The sequence below is a fragment of the Microcebus murinus genome, chromosome 10 (genome assembly GCF_040939455.1).
Source record: "Microcebus murinus isolate Inina chromosome 10, M.murinus_Inina_mat1.0, whole genome shotgun sequence".
NCBI classification, from domain to species: domain Eukaryota; kingdom Metazoa; phylum Chordata; class Mammalia; order Primates; family Cheirogaleidae; genus Microcebus; species Microcebus murinus.
The window spans coordinates 51,556,922-51,579,008 of record NC_134113.1 but is presented as its reverse complement, the minus strand read 5'-3'; the positions used below and the strand labels follow the sequence as shown (position 1 = coordinate 51,579,008).

The 22,087-nt window shown below is 36.4% G+C and overlaps 1 protein-coding gene across 2 annotated transcripts in view; it reads left to right on the top strand.

Annotated features, from left to right (window-relative positions):
• Positions 1 to 15,172, top strand: part of SCAF11 (SR-related CTD associated factor 11) — a 78,353-nt gene extending 63,181 nt beyond the window's left edge. The window contains exons 10-15 of one of the 2 annotated variants that reach the window (XM_076007200.1): positions 1,181 to 1,287; positions 3,415 to 6,123; positions 6,901 to 7,247; positions 8,253 to 8,423; positions 8,825 to 8,944; positions 9,210 to 15,172. In XM_076007200.1, the coding sequence (XP_075863315.1) occupies positions 1,181 to 1,287; positions 3,415 to 6,123; positions 6,901 to 7,247; positions 8,253 to 8,423; positions 8,825 to 8,944; positions 9,210 to 9,356 (3,601 nt within the window). In that variant the 3' untranslated portion in view covers positions 9,357 to 15,172. Of the gene's footprint in view, positions 1 to 1,180; positions 1,288 to 3,414; positions 6,124 to 6,900; positions 7,248 to 8,252; positions 8,472 to 8,824; positions 8,945 to 9,209 lie in introns of both variants that reach the window. The other variant, XM_012749202.2, reaches the window with a different exon arrangement.
• The last annotated feature ends 6,915 nt before the right edge of the window (positions 15,173 to 22,087 follow it).

Here is a 22,087-nt window from a genome sequence, read left to right as displayed (position 1 = left end):
GGTTTTGAACTCCTTGTCTCAAGTTATTCTCCTACCTTGGCCTCCCAAAGTGCTGGAATTATAGATGTGAACCACTGCATCCAGCCTTAAAAATGTCCTTCTAAATAATTATTTGATCAAGTGCTTAGTGTTCATGACTTTCTATATTCTGGTTTTTTCTTTCTTTCTTAGTTTAAGTCCTCAAGCTACTAGCCCTGTGCTAGGTACATAATATATATATTTAAATCAAGCTGCTAAATGAAGATTAAAATTTCTGCCTGAATTTTATGTTCATTTGTATAACATTATAACTTTATATGTCACTATTGTATAGACAGTGTAACATAAATAGAAGTAAAATTAGGAAGTCTAGGTAGGTATACTGTGAATACTATGAAACCCTTCTTTACAGTGACATATTTTTAAGTATACATGTACCAGTCACCTTTTTTTCCCAAAGCTTCTCCTACTGCAGAATCTCACTGTATACTGAATCAGATAGTCTATTATTAGGTAGACCTACATTTATCAAAGATAAAAAAAGAAGCTGCAAAGTCGATTGAGTTTGAATGCAGAAAATTTGGGGGGTCTGAAGAGGTCCTTAGGGACACTGTGAACTTTGAAGAGCTGTCTTTAGATCAAGGAATTTTAGAATACAATACGGTGATAGAAATCAGTTCATTGGTTGCCTGGAAAGCAGAGAAACATGAGAGCACTTTCTGGGGAGGCGGAAATGTTGTTTCTTGATTGGGGTGGCAGTTAAAATAAACACAGTGGTCAAAAGTCAGCAAATTGTACGCTTAAAATATGTGCCTTTTATTTTATGTTGATATTATACCTCAAAGTTGATTTTTTGTTTTAGAGTGGTGTAGAAAAGAATAAAAGCTAAAAAAATTCTTGACAAAATAGTACGTTAAATTGTTTTAAAGAGAAACATCTATATTAAAGTTGCCCTCATCTCCTGTGGCCTTTACTATTAATTTATCAGAAAAACATGCTTTTAAAGGTGTTTCTTTGCAGCCATTGATAACCATCTTTAGACTTTGAATTTACATTTTTAGTTTTTTGGGCAAAAAAGGTTAAAGCACTATATTTTAATCTTGCTAACTTGATTTGGAGAATTAATAATTTTAAATTGCTGGTTTGATTTTTTTTTAAACCATTTAAACAAAAATGTCTTTATTTTGTTTTAAATTTTCAGAATTGGTTTTATACCCTGGAATATTGAAATGGAAGTTCTTCCTCTCATTTCTTCTGTGTTGCCAAGAACTATTTTTCCAACAAGTACCATATCTTTAGAAAATTTTGGTAAAGTTTGTGAAATGCTTTTTTTTATTTTAAAAACTGTTATTAGTTTCTTCCAGTTTCATAAAAATGTGAGTGTTGATTTAGAAAAGCTGTAAAGTAAGGTATAGTAACTCCTAGATATTTCTACAAATATTTGGACAGTGACTTGACTTTAAAATCATTCCAACTAGAGTGTATATACACAATAGAATACTATTCAACCCTATAATAGGAAATCCTGTCAGTTGTGACAACACAGGTAAACCTGTAGGACATTATGCTGCTAAGTTCATAAGCCAGACATGGAAAGACATGCTCTCACTTATGTGGAATCTAGAAAAGTTGATCTCATACAACTAGAATGTAGAGTAGTAGTTACTAGGTGCTGGCCTGGGGGTGGGGGGGCAATTGGGGAGGTATTGATTAAAGGATATAAAATTTCAGTTAGCTAGGAAGAGTAACTTCAAGAGATCCATCATACAACAATGGTGACTATAGTTAATAATACAGTTCTTGAGTAACATGGGTTTGAAATTTGTGAGTCCACTTGTACACAAATTTTTTCAATAAATATACTGAAAATTTTTTTGGATATTTGTGACAATTTGAAAAAACAGAGAAAGTATCTAGCCTAAAATATTGAAAAAGTTGAGAAGATATGTCATGAATGCATAAAATATATGTAGATCCGAGTCTGTTTTATTAATATTTACTCCCATAAAATATATACAGATCTATTATAAAAGTTAAAATTTATCAAAACTTATGCACACGAACACAGACTGTGCATGATACCATTCAGAGTCAGGAAAAATGTAAACAAAGATGCAGTATTAAATCATAATGGCATAAAATTGACTGTTACTGTGGTGAGTTCAAGTGTTGTGAGTATCCATTAAATGCAGTGTAAAACTAATCATCTCCAAGTGAACAGTTTTCCGTTCCAGCAAATTGCATATTGCAGTAAAAGGTGATAGGTTGGTGATACTTAATGTCATGTTTAATGCAATACCATAAACCTTGAATGACACCATGGGACCCATATGAAGTGGCATTAGTAATGCTGGAAGTGCTCCCAAGAAGTAGAGAAAACTTTTGACATTACAAGGAAAAGTTGAATTGCTTGATGTGTACCTTAGATTTAGGTCAACAGCTGCAGTTGCCTGCCATTGCAGACAGATAATTCATCTTGTAAACAGATGGTGTGAACTTATGGTATTGATAAATACAGTACTGTAAATGTATTTTCTCTTTCTTACGATTTTCTTAACATTTTCTTTTCTCTAGCTTTATTGTAAGGATACAGTATATAATACATATTAAAATATGGTTAATCAACTGGTTGTGTTATCAGTAAGGCTTCTGGTCAGGAGTAGGCTATTAGTAATTAAGTTTTGGGGGAGTCAAATGTATGCTGATTTTTGACTGTGTGGGGAGTTGGTTGTCCCTAAAACCTGCATTCTTCAAGGGTCTATAGTATATTGAAAATTGGCTAAGAGAGTAGATGTAAGGTGATCTCTACAAGAATAACTATGTGAGGTAATGCAGATGTTAATTAGCAAGATTCAGTCATTCCACAATGTATACTTATAAACATGTTGTACAAGGTAAATACATACAGTTTTATCTGCCAATTTAAAAATAATCATCCCAAATAAAAAATCTGTTTTACAGTTTTAAGAAATTATGACTCAAAGGCTTTGAGGAACTGATTAGAAGTCTCTTTTCTGTTTAGGACTTTAGTGTCCAAACTGTAGATCTTTTAGAAGTAATATCTGTTAATTAATTATGAACAAATAGTTTGAGTCTTTATCAATTCATGGGTAACTTGACAGTTTTTCCCCTTTTTGCATAATACCAGTTCATAAAGCCAATAGCAGTTAGCAGGCCAAATTATATTTTCCCTTTTTTCCTTATAAAATTGCCCACACAGATCCAAATCTAGTTATAATTTATTTCAGTGTCATTAAGAAAGAGCTGATGAACACTTTATATTACTCAGATATTATTAGCCATACATTTATTCATAATTTGATTTATGAGCATATTGTTTTACTCTATTACAGATTGTTGTATGCTAAAATTAGCTAAAGCCAAACTATTATTTCCTAAAACACATTTACTTTTTTAAAATTTTAATTTTACTAGATACTTCTTGCAAGGCATTAGCACATACCCAAGAAGGAGAAGAAAAGAAGCAAACTTCTGGTACGTCAAATACCAGAGGATCAAGACGAAAACCTGCAGCAACAACTCCTACAAGGAGATCTGCACGTAACATGAGAGCTGAGGCAGTCAGTCAGTCTCCGAGATCCCCAGTATCAAATAATTCTAGGTGTGATGCCCCAGGTAACAATAATCCATCTGTAAGTGTTTCCTCTTCAGCTGCATCAGAAAAGCAAACAAGACAAGCTCCAAAAAGGAAGTCTATAAGAAGAGGAAGAAAACCACCTTTATTAAAAAAGAAGCTTCGGAGTTCTGTACCTCCACCTGAAAAATCATCTTCCAGTGATTCAGTAGATGAAGAAACGGCAGAATCTGACATGCCACCTGTGTTAGAAAAAGAGCACCAATCAGATGGAGAAAGTAGTACTAATTGTACTGTGAAGACAAATGTAGAAGACCAATCTGCTAACTGCTTGCAAAGTTTCAGTGAGCAAATAGAAAGTGAGAAACATGCTGAGAATCGTGATATAGAGGAAAACGTAGAATCTTCATATTCTGAATCTTGTACTCAGGGTCCTCCTGTGCTACTTGGGGAGGAAGAGGAAATTCAAAAACTTGAGAACACAGATAGAGAGGCTAAAGTTTTGTGTTTAGAAAGTGAGATTTCTGAAAATATTTCTGAAAAGGGAGGTGATCCATTAGAAAATCAAGACCAGATATTTGGACCTTCAGAATCAGAGGTAAAGGCAGATATGTATACAGATCATCCTCCAAATGACTTTCTTCCATGTTCAGGATCCGAAAGTGAAGTACACAAACCTGTATCTAGTCCCTTACCCGAGTTACCTGAGAATGCAGAGTCAGTAGTTAATGAAGAAAAAATGAGAGAGAATCCCATAGCAGAAATTATTGATCATAAAGATTCTACAGTAAAAATAGAAGAGCTTATAGATAGTCCCAAGTTAGAATCCTTTGAGGGTGAAATGATACAAAGAGTGGATAGAAAATCTATTGAGAACTCAGAGATTCAGTTGCTTGGGCATGTTAAAACTGAAGATACAGAAATAATTACAACATGTGATACTTCTGAGAATGAAAATGTCAATAGTATTCAAGACTCTGAAAATAATTTATTAAAAAATGATCTTATTAACACCAAGTTGGACAAATCTTTAGAAGAAAAAAGTGAATCTGTGATTGAACATCCCAGATCTACAGAGTTGCCTAAAACACATAGTGAACAAATTCAGAAGCATTTTAGTGAGGACAACAATGAAACGATACCTATGGAGTGTGATTCATTTTGCGGTGACCAAAATGAATCCGAAATTGAACCATCTGTAAATGCTGATTCTAAACAACTGAATGAAAATTCTGTGGCACTCAGTTCTGAAAATAATGTACCGTCTTTTGATCCTGCAAATGAAAAGACTGAATCTGTATCTCAACCATCAGAAAGCTCAATAGATACAATAGATAAAGCCAAAAAGCCTCGTACTCGAAGATCTAGATTTCACTCCCCATCTACTACTTGGTCTCCCAACAAAGATTCTGCACAAGAAAAGAAGCGGTCCCAGTCTCCATCTCCCAAAAGAGAAACTGGTAAAGAAAGTAGGAAGTCTCGATCACCATCTCCTAAGAAAGAATCTGTCAGAGGACGGAAAAAATCTCGTTCTCAGTCCCCCAAAAAGGATATTGCAAGAGAACGGAGGCGATCTCAATCTCGGTCTCCAAAAAGAGAGAGTACAAGGGAAGGGAAAAGATCTGAATCACTGTCCCCAAGAAGAGATACTTCTAGAGAGAACAGAAGATCTCAGTCAAGAGTGAAAGATTCCTCTCCAGGAGAAAAATCCAGATCCCGGAGCAGAGAAAGAGAAAGTGATAGAGATGGACAGAGAAGAGATCGAGAAAGAGAGAGGAGAACCAGAAGATGGTCTAGGTCCAGATCTCATTCTAGATCACCCTCGAGATCCAGAACAAAAAGTAAGAGTTCATCATTTAATAGAAATGACAGAGATGGTTACTCTCCTCGGTGGAAGGAAAGATGGGCAAATGATGGTTGGAGATGTCCACGAGGAAATGATCGATACAGAAAGAATGATCCAGAGAAACAGAATGAAAATACAAGAAAAGAAAAAAATTATATCAATCCAGATGTCGATGATCCAAATTCTGCTGAAAAACGTAGAAATGACTGTCTTAATTGGGTTACAGAAAAAATAAACTCTGGGCCTGATCCAAGGACCAGAAATCCAGAAAAGTTGAAAGAGGCTCATTGGGAAGAAAATAGAAATGAAAATTCAGGGAATTCTTGGAATAAAAACTTTGGTTCAGGTTGGATGTCTAACCGTGGTAGAGGTAACCGTGGACGAGGCACTTACAGAGGTAGTTTTGCCTATACCGATCAGAATGAAAGTAGGTGGCAAAACCGCAAACCCCTCTCAGGGAATTCAAATAGTGCAGGGAATGAGTCTTTCAAATTTGTGGAACAGCAACCCCATAAGCGAAAAAGTGAGCAAGAGTTCTCATTTGATACACCTGCAGATAGATCTGGGTGGACATTTGCCTCTAGTTGGGCTGTGAGAAAGACTCTGCCAGCAGATGTACAAAACTATTACTCACGACGAGGCAGGAATTCTTCAGGTCCACAGTCTGGATGGATGAGACAAGAAGAGGAAACAACTGAACAGGGTAACATATTCTCTGTTTCTTTATTGATGTTGTTTTATTTGAAGAAAGTTTATAAATTTAATGTCTTATTTGTATGAAATTGATGTGATCCTTATTTGTATTTTTTATGTTAAACTGAACCTCAGTTGTTTACAAGTTACTTTGCATTATGTGAATATATGTACATACATTTGTGTACATTTAATATATATTTTTAACACCACTCTTGCTCCAAACCTTGCCAGAGACTTAAATATTTGATGTACTGTTTGTTACAGTAGAAGAATTTGGGATGTTCCTAGGCAGGGTTTAACTTCTATTTCATTTATTTCAGATGTGTGCACTTGAATTTTTTTGATCATTGTTCTCATAAAAATAAGTGACTTTTCTAAAAAAATAAAGATTTATCTTTCCTTATTTTTTTTAAGAACATTGCAAGAAAAAAGCTATTGAAGATATAAAAAATTGATTAACCTTACTTGTAATTTAATAACTAAGTCTCATTTTATATGATTACTTTTTCAACTAGTCAGTAACTTTCTTGAGCTAGTGGTCCTTTGCTCCTGTTGACATATGTCATTGTATAAACTTATTCTTAAAAATAATTTTATTTGAATGTTTTAGTTGGAAACCAGTGCACATTATTTAGAAATGACAGGATTAAATTAAATAATCAGAGATTGGTTTTGTTGCACTGTTTATTGCTATTTAATTTTACTGGAACCAGTGGTTCTTTGCTTCTCTGTCTAAAGAGATTTGTAATCTGGTTTTTTTCACAAGTCTTTTTTCTTTTGGTAGATTCTAACCTGAAAGACCAAACAAACCAACAAATTGATGGTTCTCAGCTGCCTATAAATATGATGCAACCACAAATGAATGTAATGCAGCAACAAATGAATGCACAACAGCAGCCTATGAATATCTTCCCATATCCAGTGGGTGTTCATGCTCCTTTGATGAACATCCAACGCAATCCATTTAACATTCATCCTCAGCTACCTTTGCATCTCCACACAGGAGTGCCTCTTATGCAGGTAGCTGCTCCTACCAGTGTGTCTCAGGGACTACCACCACCACCACCCCCTCCCCCACCATCCCAACAAGTCAACTACATTGCTTCACAACCAGATGGAAAGCAATTGCAGGTATGTTTTTAGCAACTCAGGTTTAATCAACACCATTGTAAACATTTTAGGTATTAGAGACAGATGTTCAAGAAAGGGAGTCCTGGCATCCAAAAACAATTGTTTATTTGATCACAGTTAGGAAACTTTCATAAATCCCTCTTTCACTGTCCTTCTCCAGACACCCCAAGCCCCAAATAACGAAATTCATTGAATACATATCATCAAATATAAGCCACAGTGTGCCGTTATTTATATCTAAACAGTTTTTTGTCAGATTAAGAAGACCAAATTGTGAGCCAAACTAGAATCACGTAGTGGGCGCTATAAAATTTTTTGTTTTCTTGGATTTTTGGGGTGGAGGACTGGGAACTAGAGATTAAGTACTGTGATGAGGCTTGTATTGTCTTGTCCAAACAGTAGATAAAGGTGTTTATTATCAGTTACCATCTATGTTTTATTTTCATTAACTTACCATTGCTAAAAAGGAAGAAGTACTTCTGAGACAGAAAATTTGAATAATTTGCAAACATTTTGTTACTTATAGTTTTATGCCTGCCTTTTAAAAATTCTAGAATCCTGACTGTTATATGTAGTTGGAAGAGTAGGGAAATGGGATTTTAGAATTTGGGATCTTGTATCTTTTTCTGCTGTCATCTCACTGTAGGCCATTTGCCTTCACTGCCTCAGTTTCTCCAGTCTATAAAATCAGGGCACTTACTTAATAGCTTTGCAGGAAAGATACAGTTCTTTAAGTGCTATTCTTCTCCTACTTGTTTTTAGTTACTGTCAAAACTTTACACATTTATACTTTTAAAGTGATCTTGACATCTAAATTAGGCTCCATTTAAGAATGTTACTTATTTTTCTTCAAATAGCTCTTTAGATACAAATGACCTGCATTATGCTTTTCTCTTAAGTAGTAAGGTTGATTTGCTTTGTTTTTTAATGTTATATCTAATACATAACTAAAAGACTTTATTGCATACAAGTAATTTGTTAACTGATGATAACTTTTTAAAACAGGGTGTTCCTAGTTCTTCTCATGTAAGTAATAACATGAGTACACCAGTCTTGCCTGCTCCGACAGCAGCCCCAGGAAATGTGGGAACAGTTCAGGGACCAAGTTCTGGTAATACTTCGTCTTCAAGTCACAGCAAAGCCTCTAATGCTGCTGTAAAATTGGCAGAAAGCAAAGTAAGTGTTACAGTGGAAGCCAGCGCAGATAGCTCGAAGACAGACAAGGCAAGTTCAAGGTTGAGAGCAACCTACATAATTCTGTATATGATAAAGATGAAAAAATACCAGCTTTCTATTGTATGAATGGTGAAGAGAATTTATTGTTAGCAGTCTTAAATCCCAGTATTATTTGAAGGGTTCTATCTTGATGTGTTGATGCCCAATGAATTAGTAATATTTCATAATTATTTTTAGAAATATTTGATATATGTATTAGTAAATAACTTTTATATTTGTCACACTGATATTTGAATTTTCTTTTAATGTAAAGGTGGAATATTTTCAATTTCATATTGTCAAAGAAGCTTCTTGAAAGTATGTGGTTGGCAAATAATAATTATACATTTTCTTTTCATCAGAAATTGCAAATTCAAGAAAAAGCAGCGCAAGAGGTAAAATTGGCCATTAAACCATTTTACCAAAATAAAGATATCACCAAGGAAGAATATAAAGAAATTGTACGGAAAGCAGTAGATAAAGTAAGTTACAGCTTTAGTGGAGTTATGTGCATATTGTTTTGAACCACTTCTATTTTTAATAAAGGAATGCTTAAGTTTAATTAAAATAATAAAAGCTAGCTCCTAGTAATTCTTGTCTGCTTTTTTACCTTTTGAATAAGTTTGTATGTGATAGGAAATGTGAAAATAAGTCTGGTTATCTCTTTGGGGTTATTTTTCACAAAGCTTTCCATTTTGCTTTAATCCCTTTAAGCTTGAAAAAAGTTTTTCCCCCCTTTTTTCTTAGGTTTGTCATAGTAAAAGCGGTGAAGTAAATTCTACTAAAGTGGCAAATCTGGTTAAAGCCTATGTAGACAAATACAAATATTCACGGAAGGGGAGCCAAAAGAAAACTCTGGAAGAACCTGTGTCTACTGAAAAAAACATAGGCTGAATTGGGGAGCACTATAAAGGACATTATCAAGATATCTGCAAAGTGCAATTTCAACATGTACCATTAACTGAAAATCATGCATAACTGTGATTGAAATTTGGTTTTGATAAAATTATTTTTTTTAACGTAGGATATAATGTTTTGTTCTAAATAAATAATAGTTCTGCACTGCAACTTCTATACCCTTCCTTCCCCTCCACCTGAAAAGAAAATTTCAAGGGAAAGTAAAGTGTTTAGAGGAAGGTGCATTTTTATTAGGACTGTGTTATAGTGTGGATACGGAAGATGTACAGCTTTTGATTAAAACAACGGAGTGCATAAATTAGAGACTTCTAAGTGCACTGGTTTTGCAAGATATATATATATATAATACATTTATTCTGTCAGGCTAAAAAATAAAGTATGAACTTTATGATTTTTCCCTTTAATTATAGAAAGTTAAATAATGTATTACCATGAAAAATATTTCTAATATTAAATAGAACATACCAGTTGCAGGGTTCCTAATGTGTATTTTTACAGCACATATCTGAATAAATTGCTGAGATAGAAGAAGACAAATTATCACGAGTAAAATTTAGTGTTCAAACTTTTGAGACACTCTTCACCTGTTGTGTGACCAAATAAAGGTTATGCTGCTTGTTTCTCTTTTGTGCCTTTTTTTCCCCAGTTGAGATGAAGCTGTTTGATTTGCCAGATCACAACTTTGGCAGTTCAAAATCTTTGTTCAATTTAGATGACCAATTTGGGGAAAGTGTTGACATTGTAGAAATTATGTTCTTTCATAATACCTTCTACCCATCAGAGATGATAAATTATTTGTGCCAACTGGAGAATTGTGTTAAGTTGTGACCCTTTCTTCCTTGGGACTAAGGTAGAATTTCAAGACCCACTGCATTGGCTTCAGGTTGTTGTTGCTCATCTATCTAATCACTAATGAAATTCTTTTTACACTTGAGAAATCCTCAAATGCTTGGCAATGAATAAAATGTTAATTTGGTGACTATGTGTTGGCCGTTAGTCATATTGCAAAATTCCACATTAAAACTTGTGTTTTGTTTGGAAAGAAAGGGGGAAATTGAATAATGAAGTCTTGGTTAGGTTTTCAGGGACTAGGGATTTGGTTGTTTGTTTTTAATACTAGTGTATGTTAATTTTTATAAAAGGTAAGTCTAAAATGTTCAGAGAGGCATTATTTTAATTGGCATCTTAAAAGAACAGTGGGTTTTCTCCATGATAAACTGTATTTTGTTCCAGTAACAATTTTCAATAGATACCAAATAACTGGAAAGCTGTTCAAATAAGATCTTAATGGATCCAAGGTAGATAAATGTCTCAGTGAGATAAACTGATCGTTTTACTAGCTAAACTCTTTAGTGAGAGCAATACTCTATAGGACTGTGCTTTTCTAAAGTAAAGATTATCTGTTTTTTAATTTTATGTGCATAATATTTTCCTGGTGCTAGCTTTGATAGGCAAAATATTTTGAAATGTTGGCTCCCATTATGATTGTGCTAGTTCATGAGCTTTGTTAGGTTATGAGTATAATCCTAAAAGTATTTCCAAGCAGTTTTTGATCTTCATTCTACATTTCTGGGCATTTGTAATATGGTATTCTACTGACGTATATATTTTTAATTAAAGTTTGTGTGTAGATTATGATGAAGTTTGGAGTATATTTCTTCTAAGAAAATACTAAGACAGTGTTTCAAATATCAATGCACACCTCGGTTGTTTTGGTTAAGAACTCTAGAAACAATTGTGGGAACTTTCAATCTATTTTGAGTTAAGGCTGGTTCACACTTTAAAAGTTTTGTAGCAAATTGCTGTGCTTATGCTGATTAACCACACAATACAAACTCTGCATTTTCTTTCAGTGACATTTAGTGAATTAGGTGACGTTTTAAAATGTGCTTATACCGTTTAGCTTTTGCAAAGAAATTTTAAACTTTTGGAGAAAACCTACGTGGTATGGTCAAGAGTTAAACTCTCCTATGTTTGGTAGTACTCTCATGAATTATTTCTACCTTTCTTGAAAATAACAAGTATGTGTTCCGTATCTGGGGCACTGGTTAGACTGCATTTAAAATAGCTAATGAGAAATGTTTCTGGATTAGAATTCAACCTTTTTAAATTTTGAAATGTTTAAGAATATGTTAGAAAATGCATGCTTTATGTTGAAAAAGTATGTTGCATTAACATTCCCCATTCTTGCTTTTTTCCAGAAATTCACATTAATTTTGCATGTGCACAGACTTAAAAAACATTTGTAGGGTTACATATTGTTATTTATCAAGATTCAGTATTGACCTTTGAAACCTTGGTCCCTTTAACTTACTAGTCACATTGACCGATATTTTAGGCTATATAGATGCCTAGAATTTTGAGACTAATAGAAGTTATCTATGATTTTAACATTCCAAAAGTTTTATGATTTTTTTTTTTATAATTACATTTTATTACCTTCCTTTAAATGATTTCAGTGTATACTGTTTGAATGTTCCATCCAAAAGATGTAGCTTCAGAAGCACAGTGGTTGCCCCACGGTCCATGAGACATTGTTTGTAGTATGAGGTTGGAGTGCTGTCTACTGAAATAATACTCTTAAATATGTAGTGTGTAATATTTTCTAATAAATTCTTTTGATAAACAAAGTAGTGTCTTTAACATTTTATTATGAAGGTTTCTGGGAAATGGTGACTTTTACTTGATTATAACCCTTTTCAAACATGTGTTGAGGCCGGGCGCGGTGGCTCACGCCTGTAATCCTAGCTCTTGGGAGGCCGAGGCGGGTGGATTGCTCAAGGTCAGGAGTTCAAAACCAGCCTGAGCAAGAGCGAGACCCCGTCTCTACTATAAATAGAAAGAAATTGATTGGCCAACTGATATATATATATAAAAAAAATTAGCCGGGCATAGTGGCGCATGCCTGTAGTCCCAGCTACTCGGGAGGCTGAGGCAGAAGGATCACTCGAGCCCAGGAGTTTGAGGTTGCTGTGAGCTAGGGTGACGCCACGGCACTCACTCTAGCCTGGACAATAAAGTGAGACTCTGTCTCAAAAAAAATAAATAAAAAAAACAAAAACAAACAAAAAAAAACATGTGTTGAAGTATTGCATTTGTAACAAAGTCACTAGCATCATGTTTACATTAATGTTCAAGCTCGAAAGCATGCTTAGAGTTAGCTATCAGCATATATTTTAATAGCAGTTTCCCCCTGACTATATAATTATTGTAGGAGATTAGAAAAACTTTAGTAAATTTGTAAAAGAGGGAAGAGACTGAAAAAAGGGGAAAAATCACCTGTAATCCTACCATTCAAAGGTAACAAATTCTGGCTGGGTGTGGTTGCTTACACCTGTAATCCTGTCACTCTGGCTGGGAGGCTGAGGTGAGAGGACCATTTGAGGCCAGGAGTTCAAGATGAGCCTGAGCATAGCGAGACTGTGCCTGTAGTCCCAGCTACTCAGGTGGTGGAGGCAGGAGGATTTCTTGAACCCAGGAGTTTGAGGTTGCAGTGAGCTATGATGAGGGCACTGCACTCTAGCCACGACAGGGAGACTCTGTCTCAAAAAAAAAAAAAAAAGTCTCTAATGCTTATCAAACTGCACATAACTGTGTTGTAACCTATCCTTTTCACTTGATGTATTGAGAATTCTCCATTTTAATAAAAATTCTACAGCATGATTTTTAATGGCTCTATAGAATTTGTTACATAAATGTACCTCTGCTATCGGATATTAAGTTGTTTTTACAAATATAAAGGAAATAAATTAGTAAAATACAAATTTTACTAATATAAATAAGACTGATGTAAATGTCTTTGTAGGTAAATCTTTGTACCAGTTTCAGATTTTGGGGGGGGGATTAAGTCCTTGAAGTAGAATATCATGGGCAGTTATTTATCCATAAAAAATTTTAAAATGTAATTATACACAATGCTTTTCTTTCTTTTTTTTTTTTGAGACAAGATCTTGGTCTGCTGTCCAGGCTAGAGTGCAGTGGTGTCATCATAGATCACTGCAACTTCAATCTCCTGGGCTCAAGCAATTCTCCTGCCTCAGCCTCCTGAGTGGTTGAGAGTACAGACCTGTACCACCATGTCTGGCTGATTTTTCTATTTTTTGTATAGATGTGATCTTGCTTTTGCTCAGGCTAGTCTTGAACTCCTGACCTCAAGTAGTCCTTCCTAACCTCAAGTAGTCCTCCCACCTCAGCCTCCCAAAGTGCTAGGATTAGCACTTTGGTGCTAATGTACAGGTGTGAGCCCCTGTACCCAGCCCACAATGCATAATTTTTAAAAAATTCAATTATATGTACCGTAAGACTTGTTTTCTTAAGCTGATTTTTCTGTTCAGAGAGAACCACCAGAAAGGTCTGTGTATCTTTCCAAAACTCTTCAATGCATTTACAAAAATGTGTTTTTTAAGGTTCTAGGAAAGCAGGTTTCGTAGATCTTTTTCTCAGCACATGAATTATATTCTGTAAATTGTCCTGCATCTTTAGTCCCCTTAATAACTTTAAAACATATTCTAATGTCAGTATATATAAATGTGCTATGTTCTTTATATTGGCTACATTATGTTCCCGTGTTGGTGGCCATGTAAGTTATGGCAGTTTTTGGCTATTGGAAACAATGCTTTAATGAACACTCTGTGACTTATCTCTATGAACCTCAATTTTTGTGTAGTAGGTTACATGTATTTCAGGGTATGCACATTTTTCTTTTTTGTTTTTATTTAGAATTGCACATTTTAAACTTGGGCAGAGACTGCTAAATTGTTCTCTGAAAGGATTGTATTATAGATCTATCACCTACCTGATAGTCAACCTTTGATATTGTGACTGAGCACATAAGATTCATTATTCATAAGATCTTAGTAAATATTCAGTTCATCAAACAATGCATACCTTCCATGTGTATGGAATTGCTAGATTCTTGTGTCAGATTTAATCTTACCATACAATATTAAAAATAATAGTACAGTAGTAAGTGTATTAAGCTTTTAGTATGTGCCAGGCACTCTAAAACATTTGATATGTTGTATGTATTATACTTTATAAAAACAATTCTGGTAATTATCTTTGATGAGAAAATTGAGATGCATAAAGGATTCACTGAATTACTCTAGTTTCACAGGATTCTTAAGTGATGGAGCCAAGATTCAGATCTAGGATTGCTATATATCAAAGTCCAAGCTTGACTTGGGCCTGTTGAGTTCACATACATAAATTAACATATAGTAACACATGGGTGCAAGGGCTGATATAGAGAAATGAATAAGGTAGAAGAGGGTGTGACTGACTACATGGGGAAGAGAGGGATGGGGAAGGGATATTGATCGAGTAATAAAACCCAGCTCTAGTTACCTGCCACGTTACCATTTGACCTTTTTCAACAGTCTTAACTATTACTTAGATTCTGTACAAACCAGTTCATCTTAGACACTACAGACTAATCCAACAGCATAGTTTTGGTCATATTATTAATTCAGTAGATAGTGCCAGCAAGGAAGTGCTGAATGCTAGGGAAGAGTGAGCAAAACAATACCATTCTTACCTTCATGGAGCTATAATGGAGCAACAGGTACATGTATGTAACTGATAAGGGTGCAAAAGGGAGGGCTACCAGGTGCTTCATGAATCTGAGGAGTTAATAGAATGTAAGTGGTCAGGGAGGTGATGCTTCAGCTAAGAGCTAAAAGGTTAACTAGGCAGGGAGAGAAAGTATGAGCTGGCCGAAAAAATAGAAGTAAAAGCAGATCTGGCCAGAGATAGCATGGCATCCCTAATCCTAGAATGGCTGGGATGAAGATTGGTAGGACATTTTCTTAGGGAATATGTTATGCAAGGAGGTGTTTGACATCAGATTTGCATTTTGAAAAGATGGCTCAAAATGTTTCAGTGGCTCAGTAGAAGTGTTTAAAACATGAAGTGTTCAACTTCACAATCAAATTACTATTTTAAATTTTATAAAACTGATGATTTTTAATTCTGGCAAGAGTGCCATGACCAAACACTACTGGTAGGAATGCAAATTGTACAATTTTTCTGAAAGGCAATTTGAAAATATATATGGAAAGTCTTAAAAGGTCATATACTCTTTCCATAATGATATAAACATCCTGGGTCCATATGCTATTTTTTTCCAATGTTAGTGGAAAATTTGAAGGGGATGGTTAAACTATAGTTTACTCATGTGAAGGTATTTTGCAGTTATTTCAAATGTTTAAAGGGAAAAAATGGGAGAATGTATTCTAACATTAGGTGAAGGAAAAAAATAGACACAAACTATATACAATTATACTATCTTTAAAAAAAAACAAACCAAAAGGCCAGATGAAGTGGCTCATGCCTGTAATCCTAGCACTCTGGGAGGCTGAGGCAGGCGGATCGCTCAAGGTCAGGAGTTCGAAACCAGCCTAAGAGCGAGACCCTATCTCTACTAAAAATAGAAAAAATTAATTGGCCAACTAAAAATATATAGAAAAAATTAGCTGGGCATGGTGGTGTAGGTCTAGTCCCAGCTACTTGGGAGGCTGAGGCAGGAGGATTGCTTGAGCCCAGGAGTTTGAAGTTGTCATGAGCGGGGCTGATGCCATGGCACTGTAGCCCAGGCAATAGAGTGAGACTCTGTCTAAAAAAAAAAAAAACCCAATACAAATTATTAATAGAAATTGTTTCTGGGTATAGATGATTTGTTTTTCCCTTTATGCTTTTGTTTGGCTTCCAGATTTCATACAGTGAACAAAAATTACATGATCAAAAAAAATCTCTTCCAAATTGCAGGCCTCACTGTTTGGGGTGAGGGTGGGAGAAGGGACTAAAGGAGTTTGGTGTAGATTGGAGAACTGACAACTTCCCACTCTGAAACCGGTGGTGATAGGAATTTGTCTAGTGTCTAGTGCCTCCCCACACTGAGCTCCCCAGGGAAGAGGTTGGCCTCTTCTGGCAACTGAATGGGTTCTAGTCTGTAATCAGTAAGCACTGGCTTTGTGGACTGAGAAACCCTTGAGTCTGTAAGGAAATGGACTTTCCAGAGCATACCCCCTCCCTGCATCATGTGTACACTAGAGAAGATAATCCATTTCTGGTGGTAAGGAAGGCGTCTTGGTTTTAAAGCTCACAGAGAAGTAGGGCCCAGAATATGTTTGTGACCTCGAATATGTTGCCACTGAGCCTGACTTGCCTATAATAGGGGAGCTGCCTATCTACCTACCTTATAGGATACTGTGAAGATTGAGATAATAGATATGAATGTCTTGAAATTTCCTCCATATTTACTTTGGAAATTCCTGCCTATATGATCAGGACAGCTATTGTCCCTCTTGGGCACTGACAGAAATGCAATGTGTCCAGTGGTTTGCAACCTAGCTGCATTTTTTTTTTTTTTTTGAGACAGAGTCTCACTTTGTTGCCCAGGCTAGAGCGAGTCCCATGGCGTCAGCCTAGCTCACAGCAACCCAAGCTCCTGGGCTCAAGCAATCCTGCTGCCTCAGCCTCCCAAGTAGCTGGGACTACAGGCATGCGCCACCATGCCTGGCTAATTTTTTTTTTTTTTAGTTGGCCAATTAGTTTCTTTCTATTTATAGTAGAGACGGGGTTTTGCTCTTGCTCAGGCTGGTTTTGAACTCCTGACCTGGAGCAATCCACCCGCCTTGGCCTCCCAGAGTGCTAGGATTATAGGCGTGAGCCACCGCGCCCAGTCCTAGCTGCATATTTAGGGTTGCATAAAGAGCTTTAAAAAAAGTAATGCACAGGCCCACTCCAGACCAATTACATCTGTCTCTGGGGTGGGATGTTTTAAAATCTGCCCAGGTGCAGACTACTGTGCAGCCAAGGAGCAAACCACTATGTCACTTTTTTAGATGCCCTGTAGATCACAGCTGTTCTGTTAGGACAACATAATTAATTAGATCACAGTTTGTTTTAAAACCATTTGGATTCTATCCCTGCACTCAGAAACGGCAACAGAACCTGAGCGTGTGTGCGCGCTCCCATGCACACACTCCTACCTCTTATCAACCTTGTTTTCAAATTCTAATCTACCACTTTTATATGGGGTTTAGGTCCCACTATGCACTAGCTACATGACAAAAACAGTACCTTTATAGAAACAAGATGTCAAACATTTCCAGGGTGTTCACACAGTAGTTCATGGTGCAAAGTCTTGTAGGGACCCAGCTGTTAGGATGTGCATGCTTAATTCAAGTTTATTTACATGAGTGCCTAAAGGAGTTATAACATCTAAAATTTATCTTTGTAGCATTGCTTTTTCCAAATCATTTCCAGAAGTCTTTCTCTCTTACACTTTACTAGCTGGAAGCAGGTTCTCCTTAGTTCTAACAAGTACGGTCAATCTTGAACACTAAGTGGCTAACAGTAATACAGCAGTGGCTAACAACTAGTGCTTATTACTGGCTCTGTGCCAGGAATTTTATTTGTATTACCGCCCTTAATTTTCTTAACTTTGAGAGGTAGGTCTTATTATTATATTAACCTCGTTTCAGAACTGAAAAAATGAGGGTGAGGTTATTTACCCAAGTTCACAGTCTTTGGCAGAACCAGACCTCACAGCTGGCCAGAGTCCACAGCCTGTGCTTGCAGCCATCTCCTGGTACTCCTCGGCTCATTACGTCGTCTACTCGACTGCATTTCCTTTGTGAAGTATCCGGGCCCCAACACTCAACCTACCTGGCAGTTTGGGCATTGGAAATGACATCCATATTTCTATTCCCATCGCCCCTCTCCAGCATGCATGAAGTTCTCATAATCATTCACCTAGTCAAATAAAATAACTACTCAAGTGGTCACCCTATTTAGTCTCCTTTTCCAGTTCCTTAAACAGCTGAAACAGGCTGGGCGTGGTGGCTCATGCCTGTAATCTTAGCACTCTGGGAGGCGGAGGCAGGCAGATTGCTCAAGGTCAGGAGTTTGAAACCAGCCTGAGGAAGACCGAGACCCTGTCTCTACTAAAAACAAAGAAATTAATTGGCCAACCAAAAATATATAGGAAAAAAGCCGGGCATGGTGGCACATGCCTGTAGTCCCAGCTACTCGGGAGGCTGAGGCAGAAGGATCGCTTGAACCCAGGAGTTTGAGATTGCTGTGAGCTAGGCTGATGCCACGGCACTTTAGTCCAGGCAAGAGAGTGATACTCTGTCTTAAAAAACAAAACAAAAAAAACCCCAGCTGAAACAGACTGGGCCTGCACACCTGCTGAGCCATCCTCTTGCCTGTCGCCCTCAACTTGACTTCTTTGAAGCAACTCTGGATGGTTCTAAGATTCCTCTGAACCCAATCTGAACTGTATTTGTATCCATCATTTGCAAACTTTCCTAGACTGCCTTGTGGCAGTATCTATTAGATGATAGATATAATTCTTCTCCTAAGTAAACGTCCAACTGAAACACATGCCTAAATGCACCAAGAGACAAGAGTAAGATTATTCATAGCATTGTTTTAAACAGCCCCAAATTGAAAACAACCTAAAATGCCATCAAGGTTGGAGTACTATTCAGTACTGAAAAAAAAGGAACTATTGCTACTTCCAATAATAAATGTGAATCTGACAGCCAAGCTTAATGGAAAAGCAAACAAATCCAATACTGTATTTCTAAGTTCAAAAATTGACAAAGCTAAATTATAGCATTTAGAGATCCATACTTTGGTAGTAAAAATAAACTGTAAAAAAAGTGATTGCTTTGACAATCTGGATAGTAGTTACTGATGCATGGGAGGGGTTGTGACTGGGATGGGACGAGAGACTTCCAGAGGGACTGTCAAGGTCTGGTCTTGATCTGGGCAATGGATACATAGAGCTCCGCTTTGTGTTCTATTCACTTTTGTTGCATGCTTTATATTTCACAATTTAAAAGATTTTAAAGAAGTATCAAGAGGCTAGCAATCAACTCAAAGCCTTTGTTTTAGATTTGATAGTCAAATCTACCATTCTTCAATTTGAAGAGAAAAAATCCCCACTGAAAGAATAATTATGCATCACATAAAATTTCTTCCATTTGGAACCCAAAATACAGAGCAACAAACATGTGATTGCCTACTTTGCACAAGAATGGTGTAGTACACTTAAAATTGTGCTTTTTGTACTAGATTGTGCCAGCTTTCATATGCCCTTTCTTTTTCTAAGTTATTCTTTTAAACATGCCAATTTTTATCTCAAAACAAGAATCACTCTATTTTCAATGGTTGTACAAGTCAGAAAAAATTGCCTGTCCCAGGCAGCTGCCCTGCAAGAGTGAATTTGTTGAAAGAATCAACCTGAAAACTAGTTTTGTCTTTCACAGACATTTTAGCTGTTAACAGGGCATCATATTTGATAATTCAAATCAATACGTTCTCTCTAAAGCAAAGGCTAAACATTTTCGCCATAATTTACAGTTCTGAGATTCTGAAACCCCTCTTAGCCACATGTATTGGTTAAACCTCTTATGTTTGATTTTCAGACTACACTTTGTGGCACTCTTTAGGTTTCTACCAATGGCCATGCCATTTCTATCAAAGTTTCACTCTGCTTCTCCCTGAAATTGTCAGAAGTTACAATTTTGTGCATTTGTGTGTGTGTAAAGCAGGCGTCCTCAAACTACGGCCCACAGGCCACATGCGGGTGTTTTTGCCCGTTTGTTTTTTTACTTCAAAATAAGCTATGTGCAGGGTGCACAGGAATTTGTTCATAGTTTTTTTTCAACTATAGTCCGGCCCTCCAACGGTCTGGGGAACAGTGAACTGGCCCCCTGTTTAAAGAGTTTGAGGACCCCTAGTGTGGAGTGTTGACAGCTTTGATCTATTAATCCCTGCATGAGTAAATCTATAAACTCCTCTCATCCTAACCAAGACCTCTCCAAACTCAAACTCTCTTACCATTCTTAGGTCTGTCAAACTTCCATCTGCCTTAAAGTCTCACATTAACCACTTCGGTACAGCGCCCACCGGCCGCGAACCCTTGCCCACAGCCGGCACTCATAGTCCGCACGATGGTTTGTGCTGCGCATTGACCACGAATTTTGCTCTTGTGTGATGAGGAAAGCTTTAAAGCACTGAAAGCTTGTTTTACTTTACAGGCAGCTTTACTTGTAATGTAAATCAGAATAGGTAACATACACATGTATGTTTTCATTACGTTATTTTTAAATGTTCACAATTTTATTTCGATAAATGAAAAATTAGAAAAGTCATATCACGGCTGTCGGCTAAAGTCGACGCTCAGCTATGCGCCTTCATGTCACGGCCGTCAGCTACAGTCGCTGTGCGCGTTCATCTGTGGCTATTGACTATAGTCAACTCTCGGACCGAAGTGGTTAAAGGAGTCAGCTAATGGTTGTCCAAACTAGGCATCAGAAATGACAGTTGATTAGAAACTGTGGTTCCAACTCAACTATAAACATTTGTCTTAGAAATGCTCTTTTGTTAAGGAAATTCCCTGAAAGTTTTCCTGTCTTTAAGAACTGTTAGGTGATGCCAAATTAAAGAAATGCTCAGGAAATAAAACTGAGGAATTATGGAAATCCTTAAGAAAACAAAATGCAAAGGAAGAGAATACTAGGAACAATGAAGCAAATATAAACAAAAAGATTTGCACCAAAACCAGGTTATATATGTGTATATATGCTAGCAGCCCCCTGGCCTTGAGTCTGATTCCTTGAGGAAAGAATTCTCTGAATTACTCTTTATAATTAGACTCTAGCTGAGGTGGTTAAATAGCTCCACTTACTTGCCATATGACCTTGGTCAAGGTACTTACCTATCCTCACCCTCTTTTTCCCACTTGTAAATCATGGTACATCTATGTAACGGAATACAGCAATACATAGCTGTAAAGGATGAGAAAGGTCCTTCCCTATTGTTATGTGAAGATATTAAAATATCAAAAATTTAAAGTGCAGCAATGTTATGAAATGTTTTGTGTAAGAAAAATATTCAGATTTGTGTGTCTGTAATTGCACAGCAGAGGTGTTTCCAAGAAATCTGAACAGTGGTTATCAGGCAGTGGGGGTGGAATCCTGCAGATGGGAGTGAGACTTGTCACTGAATATTTTTTAAAAACTTTGATTCCTGAATCATTTTTGTATTACCTACTCACAAAAGCTACTTTTTAAAAGGCAGTTTGTCTTCTGAATAAATGTATCCAATGTGGTTGTATTTCAGACTGAAATCCACAGGAAGCAGGACATAATGATAGTCTTTTTTCCTTAGTCTCATTAATCAAAGGAAATGGATCTGCTTACTTAAGCACATATGACAGTGTGTCTTAGGGTTTCTGATTCATACGAAAGGCAATTCTGGACTTAATTTTTACCAACAGGAAATGAGGATATGCAAATGCAACGAAAGAGTTACAAATATCAACTGTAGTAAAGTGAACACCAGCTGTAATGTATTACTAATTAGAAAGTGGTACTTTCTTCCTTTGTTTTGCTGCCTCTGGAGAAGGCTGATGTAGTTGTTAAAATTCTGAGTATCACAGTGACTATTTCATGTCAACCAGTACGAGAATGGTAAGCTAAAATTTCCTTTGGTACATACTGGATATTTTTCTTTTTTAATTTACTATTTGGTAAAAATGACTAAGAGTAACGTGCCAGGTGTCCCACGTGGTTAATCCTACAGCTCCACTCCTTCTCAACTGCTTTGGTGATAAAGAACATCATGTTTTCTTTGTTTGGTGTTTAATACTTGAATCACAGTGATTAAGACAGAACTCACTTATCCAAAAC